The 22,523-nt window shown below is 28.0% G+C and overlaps 3 protein-coding genes across 3 annotated transcripts; 1 reads left to right on the forward strand and 2 right to left on the reverse strand.

The window, feature by feature from the left end:
* Window positions 1-972: 972 nt before the first annotated feature.
* Window positions 973-10,304, reverse strand: LOC122512802. The gene is made up of 8 exons (XM_043628871.1): window positions 10,192-10,304; window positions 8,352-8,413; window positions 7,705-8,085; window positions 5,050-5,116; window positions 4,740-4,974; window positions 1,965-2,170; window positions 1,763-1,923; window positions 973-1,671 (listed from the first exon to the last, which is right to left on the reverse strand). Exons 2-8 carry the CDS (start codon window positions 8,361-8,363, stop codon window positions 973-975), a joined length of 1,761 nt encoding a protein of 586 aa, XP_043484806.1. The 5' UTR covers window positions 8,364-8,413; window positions 10,192-10,304.
* A 17-nt stretch (window positions 10,305-10,321) lies between these two features.
* Window positions 10,322-11,732, forward strand: LOC122512828 (cuticle protein 21-like). The gene is made up of 2 exons (XM_043628908.1): window positions 10,322-10,463; window positions 11,097-11,732. The coding sequence occupies exons 1-2, from the start codon at window positions 10,452-10,454 to the stop codon at window positions 11,658-11,660; spliced, it is 576 nt and encodes a 191-aa protein (XP_043484843.1). The 5' UTR covers window positions 10,322-10,451; the 3' UTR covers window positions 11,661-11,732.
* A 2,987-nt stretch (window positions 11,733-14,719) lies between these two features.
* LOC122512831 (structural maintenance of chromosomes protein 6) lies at window positions 14,720-22,490 on the reverse strand. Its single transcript, XM_043628912.1, has 19 exons — window positions 22,343-22,490; window positions 21,967-22,096; window positions 21,090-21,282; window positions 20,851-21,003; window positions 20,483-20,727; window positions 20,256-20,375; window positions 20,041-20,171; window positions 19,760-19,960; window positions 19,430-19,629; window positions 19,030-19,358; window positions 18,531-18,841; window positions 18,199-18,418; window positions 17,463-17,633; window positions 16,926-17,113; window positions 16,625-16,790; window positions 16,355-16,468; window positions 15,974-16,171; window positions 15,734-15,867; window positions 14,720-15,471 (listed from the first exon to the last, which is right to left on the reverse strand). The coding sequence occupies exons 2-19, from the start codon at window positions 22,072-22,074 to the stop codon at window positions 15,441-15,443; spliced, it is 3,213 nt and encodes a 1,070-aa protein (XP_043484847.1). The 5' UTR covers window positions 22,075-22,096; window positions 22,343-22,490; the 3' UTR covers window positions 14,720-15,440.
* Window positions 22,491-22,523: the final 33 nt, after the last annotated feature.

The raw sequence follows: 22,523 nt of genomic DNA on the forward strand, positions 1-22,523 counted from the left end.
AGTTTCTAAAGAAGAATCTTTAGTTTTTAATGATACAGCTGTAGTTTTAAAAGAAGCATCTTCAGTTTTTAATGATGCATCTTCAGTTTTTGAAGAATCATCTTTACTTTTCAAAAATGCTTCTTTAGTTTTCAAAAATGCTTATTTAGTTTGTAAAGATGCAGCTGTAGTTTTTAAAGAAACATCTTCAGTTTTTGAAGAATCATCTTAAGTTTTTACAGAAGCATCTTTAGTTTTTAAAGAAGCATCATTAGTCTTTAAAGATACTTCATTAGTGTTAAATACTGCATATACAATCAGTATCATTATTATCCTACACAGTAACAGATTATTCTTTGTTTGTATCCTTGACTGTAAGTCAAGTTTTAAAATCTTTTCTGTAGGTTCGATCAAAATAGTAAGGATATTATGCAGTAAAATCAATTAAAAATATCTATTTACACTTTTTGTTTCATTTGACTCAACAAGCTTCACTTGGAGCAGCAAATATCTTACTGCAGCAGCAAAACTTTTGTTTTCATTAGAAACTTTCTATACTCGAGTTGAAACTTATCGTTGATTTCGGATATTTTCAAAAATGATTAAAGCTTATTTTAAGAAGCCTGTATTTGTAGTCAAACATCTGGCAGAATTTGTCCAATAATAAACTGTACGTTAATGGTACAACAACACTGTTTCTAAATTGTAATGGATCATTTAGAGAAAATATAAATTAAAGGTAAAAAACAGCATCTTTCTAGCACTACAGATTCTAAACAATGCCACACACCAATCAAACTAGTACCAATTTTTGGGACACAAAAATTAATCCAGCAAAAGCAAAATCGATTTCTTTTAAACAGAATTGTAGGGAATGGATCAGAACAAAAACATTTAAACAGAAGAACAGAAAAATTTCACAAAATAAGTAATTTATTATACGATAATAAATTGTAAGACAAGACAAGATTGTTACATTGTGTTCTACATTCTTCACCATGCGGCAGCAACTGGAGCTCCGTAATGAGCTTGAACTGGAGCAGAGTATGCGGCATAAGTTTGAGCTACTGGTGCAGAGTATGCGGCGTAAGTGTGAGCTACTGGTGCATATTCAGCGACAGTGTGAGCAACTGGAGCATGATGGGTGAAGCCAGTGGAGTACTTGGAGATGGTGGTTTCAGCGGGGAGGACGGTCTTGACGACGGCGGCTTGCACAACTGGTTTCACGTAGGTTTGAGCTTGGACGACTGGAGCAGAGTGGACGACTGGGACGGCGTGGACAGTTTTGACGGCGAGAGTTGGCTCCTTCCTGACAACGGCGTTGAATCCGTTGATGGGGTCAGCCACGTAGTCTACGACTCTCTTGGTGCCATCGGCCTCCAAGAGAGAGTAGCTTCCCTTCACAACATCTCCGTCGCGAGTTTCGTGTTGGGATTTGGAGTCGCCTGTCAGAGAATCCTGAACATCGTAAGCGTAGCTGTACTGAGGATGAGGATCGTATTCAGCGTCCACTGTCTTGGTGATCACTGCCTGAGCAACTGGTGCGCTCGCGTAGGCTAATGGAACAGCCAATGGGGAGTGGTGTCCTCCAATGAAGCCGGCTTGGGCTGATGCCAAGAAGGCGGCGAGTGCGATGAACTGAAAAATGTTTAGTGTTGGAAATTTGGTACTGAGACTTTGGGACTGTATTGCCTAATGTTGTCGGGAGCAAAAGTAAGGGACCATTTTCTATGTCAAATTTTTTTTGACCCTTGTTATTCCATTGACCTGAAGGACCATTTGCTGGTCCCAAAGGTAATGAAGTATTTTCTGGTTCAAAATACTTTGGATCACTCTTTGAAGCTTGATCTAGTGGACCATCTTCTGGTCCCAAAAGTAATGGACCATCTTCTGATCCAAAGTATCGTGGACCATTGTTTTTCCATTGACCTAGAGGACCATTTGCTGGTCCCAAAGATAATGAAGTATTTTCTGGTCCAAAATACTTTGATCACTTTCCGGACACAGAATTAGTGAATCATCTTTTGATTCAAAAAGTAGTGGAATATTTTCTGGTCCAGAATATATTGGACCACTTTTTGAAGCTTGATCTAGTGGACCAGCTTCTGGTCCCAAAAGTAATGGTCCATCTTCTGATCCAAAATATCTTGGACCATTGTTTTCCCATTGACCTAGAGGACCGTTGCGTTTGCTGGTCCCAAAGGTAATGAAGTATTTTTTGGTTCAAAATACTTTGGATCGATTTCTGAACACAAAACTAGCGAAGCACCTTCTTGTCCTTAAATTAGTGGACCATTTCCTGGTCCATAATATATTAGACCATTTTTTAAAGCTGGGTCTAGTGGACCATCTTCTGGTCCCTAAACTAATGCACCATTTTTTGGTCCCAAAGTTATCGTACAAATTTCTGATCCAAAATATTTTTGACCATTACTTTAACATTGACCAGAGTACAGTTTTTGATTTTCACTAATAATTCACTGTTTCTTTTTCTAATTTTAAATTTTTAAATTAAATTTTTAATCACTTGTATTGATTTTACTACTCAAAGAACAATTTCCAAGTTTTCGTCTACTTTTTTGGAACTATTTCTACAATACCTTGAATGCCATGTTGATTTGTTCAATTGCTGATTGCTACTGATGTCGTTCGGAGAACAAATTTGTGCTTTTATAGTAGAAGAAATCTGTTAGAAATGCATTATGAAATTTTCCATGTAAACATTTATTGATATTAATTGTCCAAATTTTAAATTATGAAAATGTGGCAAGAAACTGGATCAGAATTTTTATACGAGATAGTTTAATGAAAATGCGATATGAATTGTGGGACCTATCACTTCCGATTATACAATAAGATCTTATGAATTATTTACGATATAATGTAATCAGAAAAATCCGTCTAAATATGAATAACTTATTCGATTTATTTGTCCAGAGAATATATGATAATATTTATGAGGCAAAAAGTTTAGGAAAAAGTTTTCCATTCTTAATCTTTGTTTATTTTATTTCAAGTTAAGTAATTTAAAATGCTCTTCTTGAGGCGATGTTTCTTTGTCTTTGATATTAAATTTGCTTTCTTCTTTTACAATTTTTTTTCCAATTTCTAAGAATACTATTTTAACGAATGATGTAAATTTCCTTTTGGATTCAGATACGAAACTTTTTAAGATTTTAAAGATTTTTTAAGCTTTGGTAATGGTAAAATTGAAACGTTTCTTTGGTTTGTTTTCTTGATATTAAATTTATTTTAATCTTTTTTTTGACTCTTTTTGTTTATGTTATATATTTTTTTCTTTTTCATAAGAATACTGTCAATTTGGGTTTGGATTGAAAGATTGAAATATAATGGAATAAATTATCTCAATGTCGTTTTATATGGCGTGCATGTGAATAATAGTACTTTAATAGATTACATATGAGTGGAGTGATAGGTGTATTCAGTTGCACAATAAACATTTTATGGTAATAGAAAGTTTCTCAATTTTCATCGTCTTTCGACTTGCGAGATTGTTTAATTTTCAAAATGATTATTTGCTTTTTTATTTCGATTCCCTTCCACTGATTATTTTTCCTGGACAGTGGTATAAAAATGGAGTCTTTTTCTCTAGACAGCATCATTAGCTTGTTGCTTTTGGACCAATCAACTCTACAATGGCATTCAAAGTGAGTATCAGTGCTGATCATCAATTTCTTCTTTAAACAACTTTTCTCAATATTTCTCAACTCTTCTTTTTAATTCTTCTTCTTTTCCTTTTTGTAGTTTAGTCTTTAACTCAATTTTCCTTCATCTTTTTATTCTTTTTCTTTTATCTTTTTTTTCTTTATATTCTTTTTCGGCAATTTTTTTCTAAACGAGTAGCAAGCTTTATGAACTTTTAATTATTTGGCAATGTTGTCCAAAAGATTACCAAGCTGGTTGAATTTTCAGTTGTTCGTTCTCGCCGCCTTCGTGGCTATGGCCAACGCTGGAGTAATCCACGCACCATTAGAAGCGGTACCAGTACTAAAAACCGTCGTCTCATCAGTTCCCGTGGCTCATTCCTCAAGCTCTCTGATCAGAAAGGATCACTCCCATCAAGTGGTACATACCGAAGCTGTGGTACCAGTCGTCCAAGCTGCTCCCGTTCTCAAAACTATTGTCCAAGCTGAACCCGTCCTCAAAACCGTCGTCTCTTCAGCTCCAGTTGCTCACTCCTCAACCACCGTCATCAGAAAAGACCACTCTCATCCAGTTGTGCAAACTGAAACTTTGGTACCAGTTGTCCATGCTGCACCAGTATTGAAAACTGTTGTCCAAGCTGAACCAGTACTCAAAACAGTTGTTTCCTCAGCTCCAGTTGCTCACTCCTCGACCACTGTGATCAGGAAAGATCATTCCCATCCAGTTGTGCAAACTGAAACTTTGGTACCAGTTGTCCATGCTGCACCAGTATTGAAAACTGTTGTCCACGCTGCACCAGTAGTCGAAACTTTCGTTCCTGCTGAAGCTACAATTTCTCAGTACTCAACTGGATTCGCACACTCCGCTCCCGTGTACGCTCATGTTGCCGCTCCAGTCGCCAGTGCCTGGTAAAAATTATAACAAATTGAAACAAAATGTATAGCAATTATTCTTTGTCAATAAACAATTGATTTCAACATCTTACAGCATCTTTAGACTTTTTTTTCACCTTTTTTGAATTAATTTAAGTTATTAATCTTTCCATCAATTTTAAGGGACAATTCCACTTAATTAAAAGTAAACTTTCTGGGCACAGAACTAGTGAACCATCTTTCGGTTCCAAAAGTAGTGGACCATTTTCTGGTGCAGAATATACTGGACCACTTTTTGAAGCTTGATCTAGTGGACCATCTTCTGGTCCCAAAAGTAATGGTCCATCTTCTGATCCAAAGTATCGTGAACCATTGTTTTTCCATTGACCTAGAGGACCATTTGCTGGTCCCAAAGGTAATGAAGTATTTTCTGGTTCAAAATACTTTGGATCACTTTCTGAACACAGAACTAGCGAAACACCTTCTTGTCCTTCAATTAGTGGACCAATTTTTGGATCTTAAATTAGTGGACCATTTTCTGGTCCATAATATCTTGGACCATTTTTTGAAGCTCGATCTAATGGACCATCTTCTGATCCCTAAACTAATGCATTATTGATTAACTTTTAATCGAGATTGTGGAACCAGTCCTCAATCTTTTAACTAATTTTTAATTAATTTTCAAACCTTTGATTAATTTTTAATTGCTTAATTAAATTTAAAACAGTTATTTATAAATATAATAAAAAAGCTCTAGACTTTAGGAAAAATTTACAAAAAAATATTGTGTTGTGTAGTTAAATAGTACTTTAAGCAACTGAAGAGCGACAGCAATCAGACAATTAATTATGTAGCAATCAGACAATGAAACAATTAATAAAAATATTTTTTCTTAAAAATTATTTGTATGGGAAAAAGGGCTAATAATTTTTCCTTAAAAATAATTTGAAGGGAAAAAAGGCTAAAGAAAAAGAAGAAAAAAAGATTTCGTATTAAAGTAATTGCAGATTTTTTAATTTACGAAATTTTTAAAAGAGATTTATCAGTATAATTTTTTTTTCTTCTTCTTCAGGTGTAATTTATTGGTGAGTTTGTAAACTTGCAAACAATGTTAGGTATTTAATTGATTTTATTTTAAATGCTCCTTTACACTTCATTTTCTTCTGTATATAACAGTAAATTATTACCTTTTTTTTATGAAGGAAAGTAAAAGTTATACGATCTTATACAATGATATATGTTGTGTTTATATTGCACAATGACAAACATCTCTGACAAATTATTCAAATAAAATTCTCTTTTAAGTAGTCACCTCGAATTCAATTATTATTATTTATTGACTTCGACAAAATTTCAATGTCCCAGTATGAACAAAGATTACTTAAAATGTTAAAATAGAATAAGAATTTCTCATTAGTGGATTTTTCTATTGTTTTAATTTTAGCTCCGATGAAAGTATTTTTTTTTTATATTTTCCATTAGTGCGTCTATTTTTTAATATGAAATAATTTATTTTTAATTTTAATTTATTTTTTGTGTTCTTTACGATTTTTTGTTTTTAATATTATTTCTTCATTATTTACAGGTATTTTTTTTTTGTTCTTTATCATTTTTTATTTTTAACACTATTTTTTTAATTAATTTTTCTTTATTTATTTGTTTATTAAATATTTATGTTTTTTTTTGTTTTTTTTCATTATTTCTTACTTACATTTTTATTTGTAAAATAAATATTCATAATAAATATTCATATAAATAATAATTTATAAAATAGATTCTTAATTTTATTAAATTTATTTTTTAAATTCTCTTATAATAAGAATATATTTTGCAAAAGATGAAAAACAATGAACAAAAATATCCAAGGTTGTATTTTTAATTTAAGAAAAATTTTTATTAAATAAATTACAAATTTTCTTTTGTATTTTCAAGAAATTTGCAAAGAAAGTGACAAAATCTATATAATTTTAAGAAATTTATAATAACTTTAGAAACTGTGCACTGGAAAAAATTTATGAATTCAAAAAATAATTATTTGACTGTTATCAAGTGAATATTTATTTGTAACAAATATTTATTTATTTCAGTGGAATAAATAATTTCTATACAATTTCAAATGGAAATAATTTAAAACGACACAATTTTGACAAAAAAAAAATTTTTTACTTGATAACAAAATTTTTGATTCAATTAATTTTTTTTGTCTTATAATTGTTAATATCTCAATAATTTCAATTCAAAAAAATTTCCAACAAAAATTAATTTCAATTTAGAATAATTGCAAATCAAATTAATTTCAATTCAAAATAATTGTAAACGCAAAAATTATTCAATTCAAAATAATAACAAATGAAAAGAATTGCAAATAATAATTTAATTTAAAAATAATCGCAAGATATTCCATTTTGTTATTATTATGCAAATTACAAAATTTTCTATTTTCAAATATGAATTTTTTGAATAATTTCAAATTTAAACTTTTAAAAAATTCAATTATTAACTAATTTACTAATTAATTATACTTGTTTATATTAATTTCTTAAAATTTTAATAAATTCTTCGAAATATTTCAGTTATTTTTATAAATAGTAAAATTCTTCGCAATAATCCAATTATTTTTATGAATAGTAAAATTCTTTGCAGAAATTCAATTCTTTTCAAAATTTATTTAATATAGAGAAGATTTTCTCGGTGTAGATATTTATTTCAAAGTTTTTAGTCTTCCAAAATCCCCAAAGTAAATCTCGATTGAAATTCAATACCATTAGACAATAATTCTGTTTAGAATAATTTATTAATTCAAGATGGTAACAAACTGTATAATTAGAAAGATACAAATTTTACTTTAGAGGAAAAATTTTACTTCAGAATGAAAATTTCATTTCAGAGTAAAAATTTTACTTTCCAGTAAAAAAATTCTACATCAGATTGAAAATTCCATTTCAAAGTAAAAATTTTACTTTCCATTAAAAAATTCTACTCTAGAGTGAAAATTCCATTTCAGAGTAAAAATTTTACTTTCTAGTAAAAAAATGTTACTTTTAAGTAAAACATTCTATTTTAGAGTAAAAATTTCATTCCACAGTAAAAATTCCATTTAAATTATAAATTGAAATTTATATTAACAATTTAATATAAATATATTATTATAAATTGAGATCAATGATTGTAGATGCTGTGTTTAAGCCCATCCAGCTGAAGCGTAAGTCAGAGGAGCGGCAACTTTGGCGTAAGAAGGAACTGAGTAGGCGACTGGCGAGGCAATTGTTTTGACAATTGGTGCTGTGTAAGCTGGAGCGGCGTAAGCTGGAGCAGCATAAGTTTGAGCGTAAGCTGGTGCAGCGTAAGCTGATGTGTAAACTGGAGAACTGTACACCTGGGGAACGGTATTCACAGTTTTGACAATTGATGAGCTGGAGTGAGCGAGAACTGGAGCGGCCGCAACTGTCTTCACAACTGGAGCCGAATAAGTCAAAGGCGCTGAATAACTCAGAGGTGATGTGTAGTGCACTGGAGAGGAAATGATTCCAGCTGATGCCATGGCCAAGAAGGCGGCGAAGACGAAAAGCTAAAATTGATTAAAAATATATTAGTAATTTTTTATTTAAACTAAATTATTTTATTTAAAGTAAATTATTTTAATTTTTAATTCTTTTCTTAAGTAAAAATGAATTTAGAATATTTTTTTTAGTGTCTTATTGTTGTTACTAAAATTTATACTTTTTTGTTAATTACTATATTTTATAGTTAATAATTTTTTAATTATTTTAGTTAGTTTGCTTATTTTAATTTTCTTTTAATTGTTTTTAATTTTCTCTCAACTAGTCGACTCACTTTGAATGCCATTTTGTAAAGTGTTGATTAGTACGTTTGCTACTTGCAAATGATGTCTGTCTCTGAAAAAGATTTGGCTTTTATAGTGTATAAAACGTGGTCACGTCATGAAGTTCGTGCGTCCTTATAGATCAACCTGTGACAGACGCACACTAGAATGGAAAGAAATAGGAGAGAAATTGAGTAAGAGATATTCAAAGATAATAGATTATGTGAACTGCGCCCGTGTATTGCGCTATTATATCTAAAAATAGTTTCTCTCTCTTTCAAAAAAAAAAGAAAGAAAAAAAGAAGTTTGGAAATGTTGAATAATTTAACACGTTATTTATGAGACTAATTTCTATACACCGAAAATCTAATGCACTTGAGCAAAAAAAATGCCTTTCAACAAATTTTTTTTAAACCTCTGTAACAAATTTTTTTTCTATCTTTTATTTTTTTCTTATTTGTTTCTTATTATTCAGAAAAAAAATTTTTTAAGTTACATTATAATGTAAAAATCACTATTTATTCTCATTTTAGAAATATTTTTTCTATTTTCAATGAAAAATGAGACAGTAAAATTAAATTATAAATTAAAATTACTATGAAAAATTGAAGAACATTTACTGATTTTTAAAATGTTTTTTTTTTAAGAAAAATCAATTTAATTTACTTTGTTGTTGTAGACTTCTAAAAAACCTTGAATTCATATTTCCTCGAGAGTCTACAGTGGCCAGTGTTTTGATATTTAAAAAAAAAGAATTTGAAATGACTTTACAATATTATTTCTCTATAATAAAAAGTCTGTTAAAACTCATATGCGGTCCTTTCATATAATGACTTGTATAAAAATGAATAATGTTTTTCGTTATGACATAATATTAAAAAATAAAAAATAAATCGTGTCTGCAATAATTCATCGAGAGGAAAAAATTTATTAATTATTGGTGAGAGAACCAATATTTGTAAGGAAAAATTGTAAAGATTTGCGTTGAGAAAAAAATTTGATTCGAATAACAACTTCTGATTATAAGAAATTCAGTTTTTTGAATTTTTTCTAATTTTCCATAATTTCAGATTTTTTACCAAAGGGTGGAGACTATTAAATAAGTAAAGTATTTTTGAAGAGCACAAAAATAATGAAGCTAAATGCCATAAAAAAGAAGGAAAAATGTTGAATTTTAAGAAATTCGGTTTTTTGAATTGTCATAATTTTTAATAATTTTTGATTTTTAACCAAAGGGTGGAGACTATTAAATAAGTAAAGTGTTTTTGAAGAGCACAAAAATAATGAATCTAAATGCCATAAAAAAGAAGGAAAAATGTTTGAATTTTAAAAAATTCGGTTTTTTGAATTTTTGCTAATTTTCCATAATTTTAGATTTTTTACCAAAGGTTGGAGACTATTAAATAAGTAAAGTATTTTTGAAGAGCACAAAAATAATTAAGCTAAATGCCATAAAAGAGAAGAAAAAATGTTGAATTTTAAGAAATTCGTTTTTTCGAAATTTTGATAATTTTTTATTTTTTGCTAAAGGGTGGAGACTATTCAAATAGTTATATTATTCTACCGAAATAGCTAATATAATGGTAACTAATTATTAATTTTTCGGTCAAATTAAATTCCCGGATATTTTCTGATTTTCCAGATTAATAGAATAGAATAATTTAGATTAAAAATATTTAAAAAATTATACTAAGTAATTAAAATTAAGGCGCCAATTTGAATTATTAGTTAACAGTAAAATGAACAGTTGAACAATAAAAATTAAAACAAAAAAGAAGAAAAAGAAAAGAATTTGAATATAAAACGTATAAGTATATATATGAAATTATCGTAAAACTATAGAAAAATTACTTTCAAGAGACAAGGACACGACCCGGTCCTCGCTTAATAGGCCAGTCAAATTGGTCCCCCGACATTGCCTGAGGGTGTGATCCAGTTTCTTGCCCAATTCCTCTCTCATTACAAAGCCCTGACCACCAAAATCGAATGTATACAGTCCGCTTACATCACACATGTATATCTAACGTCTTGTCCGCCTCCTATAAAAGTCGTATTCTTTACTTCGAAAGACATCATTTGCAATCCAGCAACTGTAGCATTCAAATCACAAAATGGCATTCAAGGTACGAAGAAACCTGAAATTTACATTAATATATCATTATACAATTATTACAATTTACAATTCATTATACTCTCGAAAAAAAAAAGATTTCTTAATATCGCAATTAAGTCAATTTTAATTATTTTTAATTTAATTAATTTAATTTTATAATAATAATAATAATAATAATAATAATAATAATAATAATAAATTTAATTAATTAGGTGAAGTAAAATAAAATAAAGTTGAAGTTTACTAATAAAAATCAAATTACGATAAGACTCTGAAGTTAGCGTCGACGATGAGCGACGAAGACGAAACGAATTAAACAATTGTTTGTTAAAAAAGTGCGTCTTATATTTTTAACTCCCTGAATGAAGGAAAAAAGGGAAATTAGTGACATTTTCGTCTCTAAAATCTCTCGAATAATAGTTTTTGACGCTAAGCGTCGACGCTAACTTCAGGGACATCTTACAATTTTTGCTTTCGAAAATTTTTCCTTGAAGTGAAATTTGGAAGTGAATATTGCCGAGATAAGTTTTGATATTGCAAAGTTTTGCCCAGATAAAATAAGAAAAACTAAGTTAAAATAAAATTTAATAACAAGTTTAGGTTTTTACCAATATTTGCAAATTAAAATCTTTTTCTTTTGCAGTTCCTCGCTTTCGTTGCCCTCGTAGCAACCGCACGTGCAGGTTTCATCGGAGCACCAGTCGCCAAAGTGGCGTACGCCGCTCAACCAGTCGCCTACTCGGCTCCCGCTCATTATGCCGCAGCTCCAGTTGCATACACGGCTCCGGCTCATTACGCCGCAGCTCCTCTCGCCTACGCTGCGCCAGTTGCCAAAGTTGTGAAAACCGTCGACACCGAATACGATCCCAATCCTCAATACAGCTACGCCTATGATGTTCAGGATTCTCTCACAGGCGACTCCAAATCCCAACACGAAACTCGTGACGGAGATGTTGTTCATGGAAGCTACTCCCTCGTCGAGGCTGACGGCACCAAGAGAATTGTCGAATACACCGCTGACGATGTCAATGGATTTAACGCCGTTGTACACAAAGAGCCTGCTCATGTAGCCGCTCATGTTGCTGCTCCAGTTGCCTACGCCGCTCCAGCTGTCGCTGCACCAGCACACATCGCCTACAGCGCACCAGTGGCACACACCAAAGTTGTCGCTCCTCTCTCCTACGCCGGCAACGCTTACTACCATTGATTTACCTCAAATACGAACTATTTATTGCAAATTATCGAGTCTCATTAAATGATTTTTATTTTAAAAAGAAAATCGAAGTGTGTTTTTGGTTTTACTTCTCTGTTCTCTTTCCGATTCCTTAATCCTGATTAACGAGAATAATTGTTAATTATAAATCCTGTATTTTTGCTCTTTCGATTCCAGAATTCAGTTCCATTAACGAGAAGAATTATTGAGGAAGAAAAAAATTTGTAATCCTTGCTCGTTGTCCACAAAGCTTTTCCAGGTTCCACTCTCTATTAGTCGTGTGTTCGAATCTTCCTAAAATTGATAAATTCTAATTAGAATTTATAATTAATAATTACATATCTAAATAACATTATTAGTAAAGGATTTATTTTTTAATAACCCAATTTAATTAGTTAATGTATTCAGAAACAAAATTTTAATTTTTTCCCTGACCCTAAAGAAATTATTTTGATTTAATCTCAAAATTATTGGATACTCAAAAAAATGTTCTATAACATTTATTTACAAATTTCTTCAAAAGTAAAATTATTCAAAAACATCAATAACTTCTTTTCAAATAAATATTTAATCATTATTATTTTTCCATAGGATTTAAGATTTTCAAAAATTTCAAATTCAAACCTTTTTTTTTTAAATTCTTCTTTAAATCAATTATTTGCAATCCTTTTTGAAAAAGTTCTTTGAGAATGTTCAAATCCATTTATTTACAATTTAATTTTACAAAATTTCGATTACTTATTCCGAAATTCGTCAATTAAATGTATATTAGAAAATAGAAACTTCAAATTTAAAAAAAAGTAATTAAACTTTTTCAAAAAAAATTAATTCTACAGAATTGTTACTTAAAATTATGAAAAAGTCAAATTTTCAAAGATTTTATTTTGAAACATTTTCAAAATTCAATAATTATCTAAAATTTTAAGTGAAATTAGTATTTAAATCAATTTTTATTAGAAAATTCTACGAGAATTCAATTATTTAAATAAAAAAAATAAATAATTGAGTGCTTCCTAAAATTAAATTCTCTTAAAGAATTTTATTAACAAATTTTTAAATAATTGAATTCTTTTGACGAATTTTAATAAAATTTTTAAGAATAATTGCATTTTTTGAGGAATTCTATTAAAATTGTATTAAAAGTAATTGAAATTCTGCGATGAGTTTCATTATTTTAGAAAATAATTGAATTTCTAAAAAGAATTTTATTATTTAAGAAAATAATTGAAATTCCTTTAAAAAATTTTATTATTCTTGAAAACAATTGAATTATTGCGAAGAAATTTATAAGAAATTTGTAAATAATTCAATTCCTGTGAAATTTTTATTTATTGAAATAATTAAATATTTGCGTAGAATGTTGTTAAATTTTTGTTTAAATAATTGAATTCTTCTGGAAAATTTTATTAATAGATATTGAAAATCATTGAATTGCTTGAAATTTTTGAAAATAATTGAATTTTGGCGAATTTTATTATTTATAAGGATAATTGAAATTTTGACAAGAATTTTATCGAAATTTTTGAAAATAATTTAATTTTGGCGAATTTTATTATTTATAAAAAAAATTGAAATTTTGACGAAAATTTTTTTATTTATAGAAATAATTGAAATATTTGACGAGAATTTTTTTGTTACTTTTGAAAATAATTGAATTTCATTAAAATTTTTGAAAAAAATTTAATTGTTTTAAAGAATTTCTTTGATTTTTTTTTAATAATGAAGTTTTTTTTTAATAATTTTTATTGTAAATATTTGAATGTAATTAAACTTAATGAAAAATTTCTTTCAAGCTCTTAAAATAATCGGTTTTTTTTTAATAATTGTAATTGAAAATTTAATTGAATTTTCTGAAAACTGTTTGGAAATAATTGAATTTTTTCTAGAAGTTTATTATAATTTTTGAAAAAAAAGTAAATTCTTTGGGAGAAATTTTATAAAAATTCTTCTAAAAATAATTAAATTCATGAGAAGAAATTTGTTAATTATGAAAATAATTGAAACCTTTCGAGAAATTTTATTAAAATTGTGTTGAAAATACATAATTGAATTTCTAAGAAGAATTTTATGATTTACAAAAATAATTTAATTCCTAAGAATATTATTATTTATCAAAATAATTGAATTTTTTCAAAGAATTTTAATAATATTTTAGAAAATAATTTAATTTCTAAGAATGTTTTTATTTATAAAAATAATTCAATTCTTGCTGAGAATTTTACTATTTATAAAAATAATTGAATTGTTTCAAAAAGAATTATATTAAAATTTTATAGAAAACAACTGAATCCTTTCGAAAAAATTGTCCACCCCCTTTTTTAAAAAAATTAATTAAATCCTTTCGTGAAATTTAATTAAAATTCTATTGACAATAATTTAATTCAATAAGTAAATTTTTTCCGAAATTTTGAATCTGAAATTAATTCCAAAATTGAAGTTGATATTTGAAAATAAAAAGTTTCCTAATTTGAATAATAATTAAAATAATTTATTACATAGTAATATATTATTTCTGTTAACAATGACATATTTATCTAAAATCTAAACTGAAAAGAATAAAGAAGAATAAAAGACAATCACCTCAGTTCCCGAAATATTATCCGGACGGCATACACCTTGACTTTCACCCAGAGGTTGAATGATTATTACTTAATAAGACCGCGCCTTTATGGAACCAGAGGTAATTTACTGGTAAATCTACGCCCTGTACTCACAATGAACTACATTTATAAAGCGACCTTGACCTAGTTAATCAACCAATTCTCTGTAACTTTAAAGCGAGAATTAATATTTTTTTATAGTAAAAAAAAATTCTAAAAGTTCAAACGAACGAATAAACATTATTTAACGAATGAAAATATTCTTTTAATATTTTCTTTTGATATTTATATTTATATTTTTATTACTCACTGAAATAAAAAGCAAAAACAAATTCAATATTTTGAGACTTAATCTTTTTAATGAAGGAAAAAATTTTAAACTTTTTTTTTTCATTTTAAGAAACAATAAAGAAGAATGTTTAAAAAAAGAGGAATGTAAAGAAAAACAATCAATTTGTTGATATAACGAATTTTGGTACGAAATATATATTTTCTTCTATTTTATATTACACATTAACTCTAAACTAAACGTGTAATACTGTTTATATCAAGGCACCTGATTTCCGAATAGGAAATTACCTTCTTTTTTCTTAACGGAACGATTAATATACAAGAAAGACAAACGACAGAACGACGACAGTAGTTTTAACTCAATAGAGTTAAAAGAAAATATTTAAAAAATACTTTTCAACGGCCAGCACTGTTTTTTTTTTGTTTTTTCTTTTTGTTTGCAAATAAACAGTTTGTATTAACGACAAAATAAATTCTTTTTGATAATATCAAACTATAAATAAATGTCATATATTTTTAAGTTTGCTTTGACGAGACAAAACAACAAACGATGATTGCCTTGGAAACAAGATTTTTAAACGTAGAAACAATATTAATTTTTAATAGATATAATTGTTTCTTTTTTTCATTTTCTTCATTTTTTTGATTGTAAATAATCAGTTTAAATTAACGGCGAAATAAATTCTTTTTTTTGTAATATATTAAGGAACAAGTAAATACCTTATATAGTTTATGTTCACTGGGAGGAACACATCTTTCATTTCTCTTAAGGCATCATTACGGAATCATAAATAGGACATATACTTAATGGTATAAACGAATAAACACTAATTAAAGCGCTTGTGAACGAATAGAAGATTTGTGTGGATGGAATGGATGATTTTTAGTTTTCCGCTCTTTCTGGTGGAGCTAGCCTGCAAATTAAATAATCTTGTTAATTAAATTAATTAATAAACAAATTAATTTTTAATTCAATTAATTTCAAAATCAATTACTTATTAAATAAATTAATTTCTAATTCAATTACTTATTAATTAAATTAATTTCTAATTCAATAGAAATGATTATAAAAATTAAGCAATAAAAATCAGGTAATTATTTTTAGATAGAATTTAAATAAATAAAAAGAAAAAAAGTTATAAATTAATTTTAAAATATTTTTTGAAATAATCTTACCGATGAATTGTTATTTGGTCATTAACATCAATGCTCGATGTATCTAAAGGTGTCAAGAAAGTAAACTGACTTTGAGGATGAGATCTGGTGTGTTCTATCAAGAGGTCCATTATAATACGCCTGTTAATTTTATCCTGAAAAAGAAAAATTTTTGTTATTAAGCAAAAAAAAAAAATTGAATTTTTTACATTTTCATTATTTTTTTAAGTGAAAAAAAGAAAAATTTTTTTATTTAATTACCATGAAAACATCGAATTCATCGAGAAAATAAAATGGTAATCCAGTACAGTCCCAGAGAGCCAAAATAAATGCAACAGTGGAATAGGATCTTTCGCCACCGGAAAGAGATTTCGCATCATTTGTTGGCCTTTTCGCATCATTTTGAGGATTCACTTCGAGCAAAAGTGTTTTCTCCTTGTGATTAATATCAATTGTTCCCTAAGTAAAATTAAAAAATTAATAACATTCTAATTAGTTGATTTTTAAAAATATTAAATTCAAATATTAATTTTTAATTATTTTTCTTTCCACTATTTTATTATCAATTTATTGATCGATTTTTTTTTATTTATATTCGACGATAAATATTTAAATACTAAAAAAATAGATAGTAAAAAATACCTTGTACTTTCGTAGACGCAGAATAGTTTGAAAGGACTGTTGAACTTTGTATCCAATTTCTTTTTTCATTTCTTCAAATAAACGACGACGCTTCTCAAGTCTCACTTTATGTTTCTGTGTGATTAAAAATTAAAAATTAGAAAAATGTACAAAGAAATTTTTTGAAAAGAAAGAAAAGAAATCGAAAGAAAAAAATTGAAAAAAAGAAAGAAAACAAAACAAAAGAACTTATAAAATAAGTAATAATACATAATAGTTGTTTATGATTACCTGGCAAGATTTTGCAAGAACTTTATGAAATTCATCAATTTTACTGAATTTCTCCAATTTCTCCTGTAGCTCTTTATTCAAATCGTCTTTAGAGCCATATTGGTTTTCAATAATTTCGATTGTCGATTGAATCTCTTTTGAAAGACGAGTCAATTCTCTCTGGGATCTGAAAAATATTTTTTTGTTAATAAAATTAATGGAAAAATTAAAATTTACAAATTACAAAATACAAACTTTGAAAAAAAATACAAATACAGAAAAGAAAAACTTTTATGAAGGGTAAAAACTTATTTTTAAGTACCTGGTTACTTCAACTTTCTCGCCCTTATCCGTCGCTTTTTTAGTGGCAAGAACAACAGTACGTTGTTGATTTTCCAAATCAACTTTACATTTATCAATATTCTGCTTAGCGATATTCATTTTTCTCGCCGTGTTTTCATGGTTCGAGCTCAAAATAGATTGTTTTTCTTTCAATTGGGCTATTTCCTCCTGTAATGAAAGAAAACACGGAATAAAAGGAAATGAAAAGAAAATTTTGAACATTTTTCAAGTTCAAAACAATTTCAAATAAAAAAAAAAATAGTAATAATTATAAAACAGGATAACGATAACGATAACGATCCTGTTTTATGACCGAGTGATAAATATATTAAAATTGTGATATTAATAATTAATAAAACAACGATAAATAATATTAAATATAAATAAAATCTTTAGTATAATGTTATAAAAAGTGTAAAGTGATAAAAAAATAATTTCAAATAAAATACTGTTAAATATAAATAAAAACTTTAGTATAAATTAGTGAATAAAGAAACATATTAAAATTTGTTCTTACCCTAACTGGAGTAAGTCTCACTTCAGTTTCATTAACTATATTCCTATAACGTTTCGTATCAGCATCTAATTCTGCAACTCTATTTTGTCTCACGACAATTTCTCTCTGCAAAGCATCTTCCTCTGTTTTTACCTCCTGTAATCTTTTTTGATTTCGATCCATGTCAGTCGTCTGTAATATGTTCATCATTTTAAACGTGTTTCTTAATAATTGAAATTAAACATTTGATTATTGAATTTTATTAGAGAATTTTTAGAAAATAATAATAATAATAATCTATTGAATTAAACAAAGAATTTTTTCAACTTTTAAAAATAATCGTGTGGTTATAATTATAATTAAAGATTTGTTTTTTGAATTCCAATAAAGAATTGTATTGAAAATAATTGAATTACAGTGAAGTACTATTTATCAAAACAATGGAAATCCTGTGATGGATTTTAATAATGGAAATAATTGAATATTCTTAAGAAGAATTTGATTATAATTTATGAAAATAATAACGTATAGTAATTAATTATGTACGAAAATTGAATTATTTTTACTAAAATGAATTTTTTAAATTTTGAATAAAAAATTATTCAATAATTGAAGTTTATATTTAAAAATAAAAAAGTTTGTAATTTGCATAATAATAATAAAGTGAACAGAGCGAGTATTTAAAAAACATTTAAGTAACATTTGCTAGTAATTAAAAATTACTTAAATTAAATTAAAAGTATAAATGAATACTCACAAAAACTTCAATCGAATTGCTTGCAACTACCTCAAGTTTGTCCTTTTCACAAGCAATTGCAGTTTTTAATTTATTCTCAATTGATCTTAATTGATGAACTTTTTCATTTATCTTCTGTAACTCGGCATTTGCAGTGTTAATTCTTGCTGAAACAGCGCGCAATTCTGTTGAAGACCTCTTTTGCTCTTCACTTGCGGTCGCTAAATCTTCTTCTAAAATTCTGAAATTGAAATATTTTTTTGAATTTTACCCTAAAAATACTATATTATTATTTATTATAAATAATTTGTATTATTATTTTTTTTGGCACAAAATAGAAAAAGGAAACTAACTGGATTGCTTGAGAAGTTGAGACTTGAAGGTATTTTGCCCTCATTCCACGTCTGCCACCATAAGTTTTGTAATTGGGTGCAGGAAAGAAGAGATCTCCTTGTTGAGTGAAAGCTCGTTTACAATTGTTTGGAACATATTGAGCTGAACACATTACTTTGCAAGCTTGATCACTGGTTGGAATTAGCAAAACACATTCAATTTCTCGCTGATCAATTAAGCAGTTCGCTATCACTGGATCGGATATCTCCATCATTTCCAAGAGACTCGGAAAGTCTGGTGAACGTGTGCAATGTTGTTGAACATTGTGAACCTAAACAAAATTAATTATAAATAAATAAAATTAATTACAAATAAGTAAAACTTAATTTGAATTAAATAAAATTAACATTTTCTTTTTTTTCCAAAATTATTACAAATTCAGTTTTAATTTTTCAAAATATAGATTTAAAAGTAATGTTATAAAGTTAAGGGTTTAAAGAAAATTTAAAAATTACTCACTCGATCGTAAAATTTGCTGGAAATAATCTGAGGACATCTTTCGTCGCGAAAAATTTCGCGCATAATTAAACCGAGTTTACTTGCGTCTGCTCGATTATCGACGCAAAAAGAACTCAGTGAATTGGAGAGAAAATTCTCAACAGCAGGTATCCACTGGGGATCTTTTACTTTAATAAAAGCTCCAACTGGTCCTTTGGGTTTACATCGAAATTTACCTCTTCGATATTCTTCGTCGATTCGTTTCAAAAGACGAGGCATATTCGGACTGTAAACTGCAATGTCATCGTTCTTTTGTTTCTTGATGGCCGCCAACTTCTGTGAAATTTGTTCTGAAAGAAATAAATTAATTAATTTCAATCACTAAAGAATTAATTCCAATTAAAAATAACTCGAAACTTACTCATCTTATTGTTACTACTTTCAACTTGAACTCTCAAGGTATGCTCTTCTCTCCTCATGTGCTCTCTTATGTCAGCATCCAAATGCATCTGATCCGTTTGCTTGGTGCGTAAAGTGGCTTCAACTTCATCTAAATTCTGTTCAAACTGTGCCAGTTTCTCCCGACATTGCTGTCGTTCTGCTTCTTGTTTGCTGCTACCACTGTAAATCGAAAAATTCAAAATTAAAATTTCCATCTTCTGTACTTAATGGAAATGTGTTTTTTTTTTATTTTTTAAAAATTGTTTTCATTTCCCAATAAGACAAAAAATAAATAAGAATAAAATCTTACGCTTCCAATCGTTCAATTTCCTTTTTAAGAAGTCCAATATCAGTTTCTATTCGTTTCGCTTTACCCTGACAAACACGCCAGTCTTTCACTATTGCAGCATGATCGTCCTTACTCTGCAAATAAGCTTGTTTCGTCTGTCTGTATAATTCAGCACTATTCGCGGATTCAGCCCTTATTTCCTGACATTTAAGATCCAATTTTCTGTTGAGTGAAAATAATAATCAATATTATTAGAATTTTTTTCAAAAAGAAAAAATCGTCTTTATTCTTTAATTACTTACTCTAATTTCTCCTTGATTTTTGATAATTTTTCTTCTCGCTCCCCATCGATAGCTTCTAATTTCTTGACTTCATTCTCAGAATCAGAAAGTTTTTGCTGCAATTTTTTTGCAGTTTCTTCTTCACCAGAAACCTGAAGCAAATTTGAGAAAATTAATCTTAAATTCAATGACATTCAATTGTATCTTTTTGTTTAATTAATAGTTTAGTGACTTACAATCGCCCAATACAATTCGATTTGTAATTTTTCATAATTATCACGCGCTTCATCTGCAGAATTCAACATCTGCAAGCTATCTTGAATTTGAGCAATTTCTGCTCTTGTTTCTTCCATTGACTGAAATGAAAACGAATTTATGAACAATTGAGATAAAAAAGGGAAAAATATATAAAATATTGCGTTTCACTTAATATTTCACTAATAGAAGATTGTTATAAAAATACCTGTTCGGTAGACGCTAAACGACGATGCGAATCATCATTGCAAAGACGAGCTTCATTATAATTTTGACCAATAACATTCAAACGAGTGGCTTTCATAAACAATTCATACTTGTTTTGTGCAGTCGATGAAACTAAAAAGGATCTCGACACATCTTGATTTAATATCGAAATTGGATTTTCAACCTGAATATTCATTGCGTCAACAATTTTATCAAGTTCCTCTCTCTTATTAGAGACAAGTTCGCCTGGAAAAATAAAATAGTAGACAAAAATTTAAATTTAATGAAAATTTCATTATTTCAAAATTTTATTAACGTTTATTAAAGAAACAAAAAATGAAATGCAGAATGAAAAAGTATTTTAAATACCTCTCCAATTTTTGATTTTGTAACCAGAACTCGCACCGATTGCTCGACAAACTGTAATGACATCGCCATAAATATCGTGCTTGTAAGCACCAACTCCTGCATTTGTCAAACTTATTTCAACAGCCGCAGTATTTTTGCCATTTTGTACTAATCCTGTAAAGAAAACGAAGAATTCTTACATATAATGAACAAGAAAAAAAATCAAATTTCAATTACTACAAAAAAATAATTTTGTTTACCTTTTACGGAAGTTCCTCGGTTTGTAATTTTACTCTTACTACCAAGACCAATCATTATAGCAGTCAAAATCGCACTTTTCCCGCTTCCATTGCGTCCCACAATGAAATTAACATTTGGATTTAAATCAACTTCTAATGCATCATGGCACATGAAGTTTCGCATGAAAACTCGTTTCACTTTTCCGATAGTTTGCTGAAAAAAATTCCAAAAACAAGTCCATTCAATAAATATAGCAATAAAGTTTAAAAATTTGATATTTACAGAATATTAATATAGTAATTAATATTCTAATCCTTTTAATGAGTGTATTCGAAATTTTCACTACATTTTTTATAGTTTGCACAAATAATCATTCTTATCATGCGATTTAATAAGTATGTAAACAAAAAATATAATAATCTGATAAATCTATAGAATTACAAAATAGTTGAATTTGAGTCTGTATCTGATAAATCTATAGAATTACAAAAAAGTTGAATTTTAGTCTTTAATCTGTAAATATACTTTATTTTATCTAAATATAAAAAAATATGTAGTACATTTCTTCACAAAAAAATTGAACGTAGAAGGAAAAGATTTAGAAGACGTTTTTTTATCTGTGTTAGAAATATTAGAAATAAAAATATAAATCACAAATATCAAGCTTAAAGCATAAAAAAAACAAATGAACGTTTCTTAAAATTAATATTTTTCAGTAAACTAAAAATTCTTGAAATGTAAATAAAGAGATAAAAAACTATAATTTTCTCAAATTGTGTCACAGAAAAATGATTTTTGGACAAAATCAAATCACTTTTTTTTTGTCAGAAAAAAGTAAAAAAATAAGTGCAAAAACAGCACAGACAAAAAGAAAAATACTAAAAAATGTCAACTCACATCAGCAGCAAATGAATGGGAAATATTTTGTTCCCTTGCTTTTTTCGCTTGCTGCGAATCTCCATTATCTTCATTTCGCCTTTTCTTTCTTTCTCTCTCGTTCGCCATTGTCTTCTTATAAAATCACTTCCTTAAAAAATAATATTAAAATCAAAAATTTGATATCAACATTCGCCCCACAAAAAATATGCGCTAAACAAAAGAATGTCGAACTATAGGTTAGAAAACAATGTTTCGTTTATGAAAAACTAGAAAAGACATTTCATATCACTTATTAATTGAAAGTAAATGATAAACTTCTAATAGAAAATTATCCATTTCTAAACATAATATTCACTAATCTACGTTCTCAAATTAATTACAGACAAGTTTATACCTGCTTATTGCGACTACGACAAGAAAATGCCGCCTTCCTCTTGTTTGCCTTCCAACTTGAATGGTTAACCGTCAGTCAGGTCAGGCTAGATTTTCCATTCTTTTGTCAATCACGTGACTCTTGTTTGAAATATTTGAATTGCGCTTTCAACTGAAAATGTTTCTCTTTTATTTTAAAAAAT

This window comes from Leptopilina heterotoma, unplaced genomic scaffold, assembly GCF_015476425.1.
Source record: "Leptopilina heterotoma isolate Lh14 unplaced genomic scaffold, ASM1547642v1 Lhet_128, whole genome shotgun sequence".
Classification (NCBI taxonomy): domain Eukaryota; kingdom Metazoa; phylum Arthropoda; class Insecta; order Hymenoptera; family Figitidae; genus Leptopilina; species Leptopilina heterotoma.

Excerpts from the sequence above, each read along its gene's own strand:
- LOC122512802 (XM_043628871.1), bottom strand. Across the intron at positions 1,924-1,964 it reads GTGTCCGGAAAGTGATCAAA|CAAATGGTCCTCTAGGTCAA; the intron begins GTATTTTGGACC and ends CTTTGGGACCAG. Across the intron at positions 1,672-1,762 it reads CTTCATTACCTTTGGGACCA|GCAATACAGTCCCAAAGTCT; the intron begins GCAAATGGTCCT and ends CGACAACATTAG.
- LOC122512831 (XM_043628912.1), bottom strand. The coding sequence starts at position 22,074 with ATGGCGAACGAGAGAGAAAGAAAGAAAAGGCGAAATGAAGATAATGGA. Across the intron at positions 16,469-16,624 it reads TTCTTGCAAAATCTTGCCAG|AAACATAAAGTGAGACTTGA; the intron begins GTAATCATAAAC and ends TTAATCACACAG. Across the intron at positions 16,172-16,354 it reads TGCGTCTACGAAAGTACAAG|GGAACAATTGATATTAATCA; the intron begins GTATTTTTTACT and ends AATTTTACTTAG.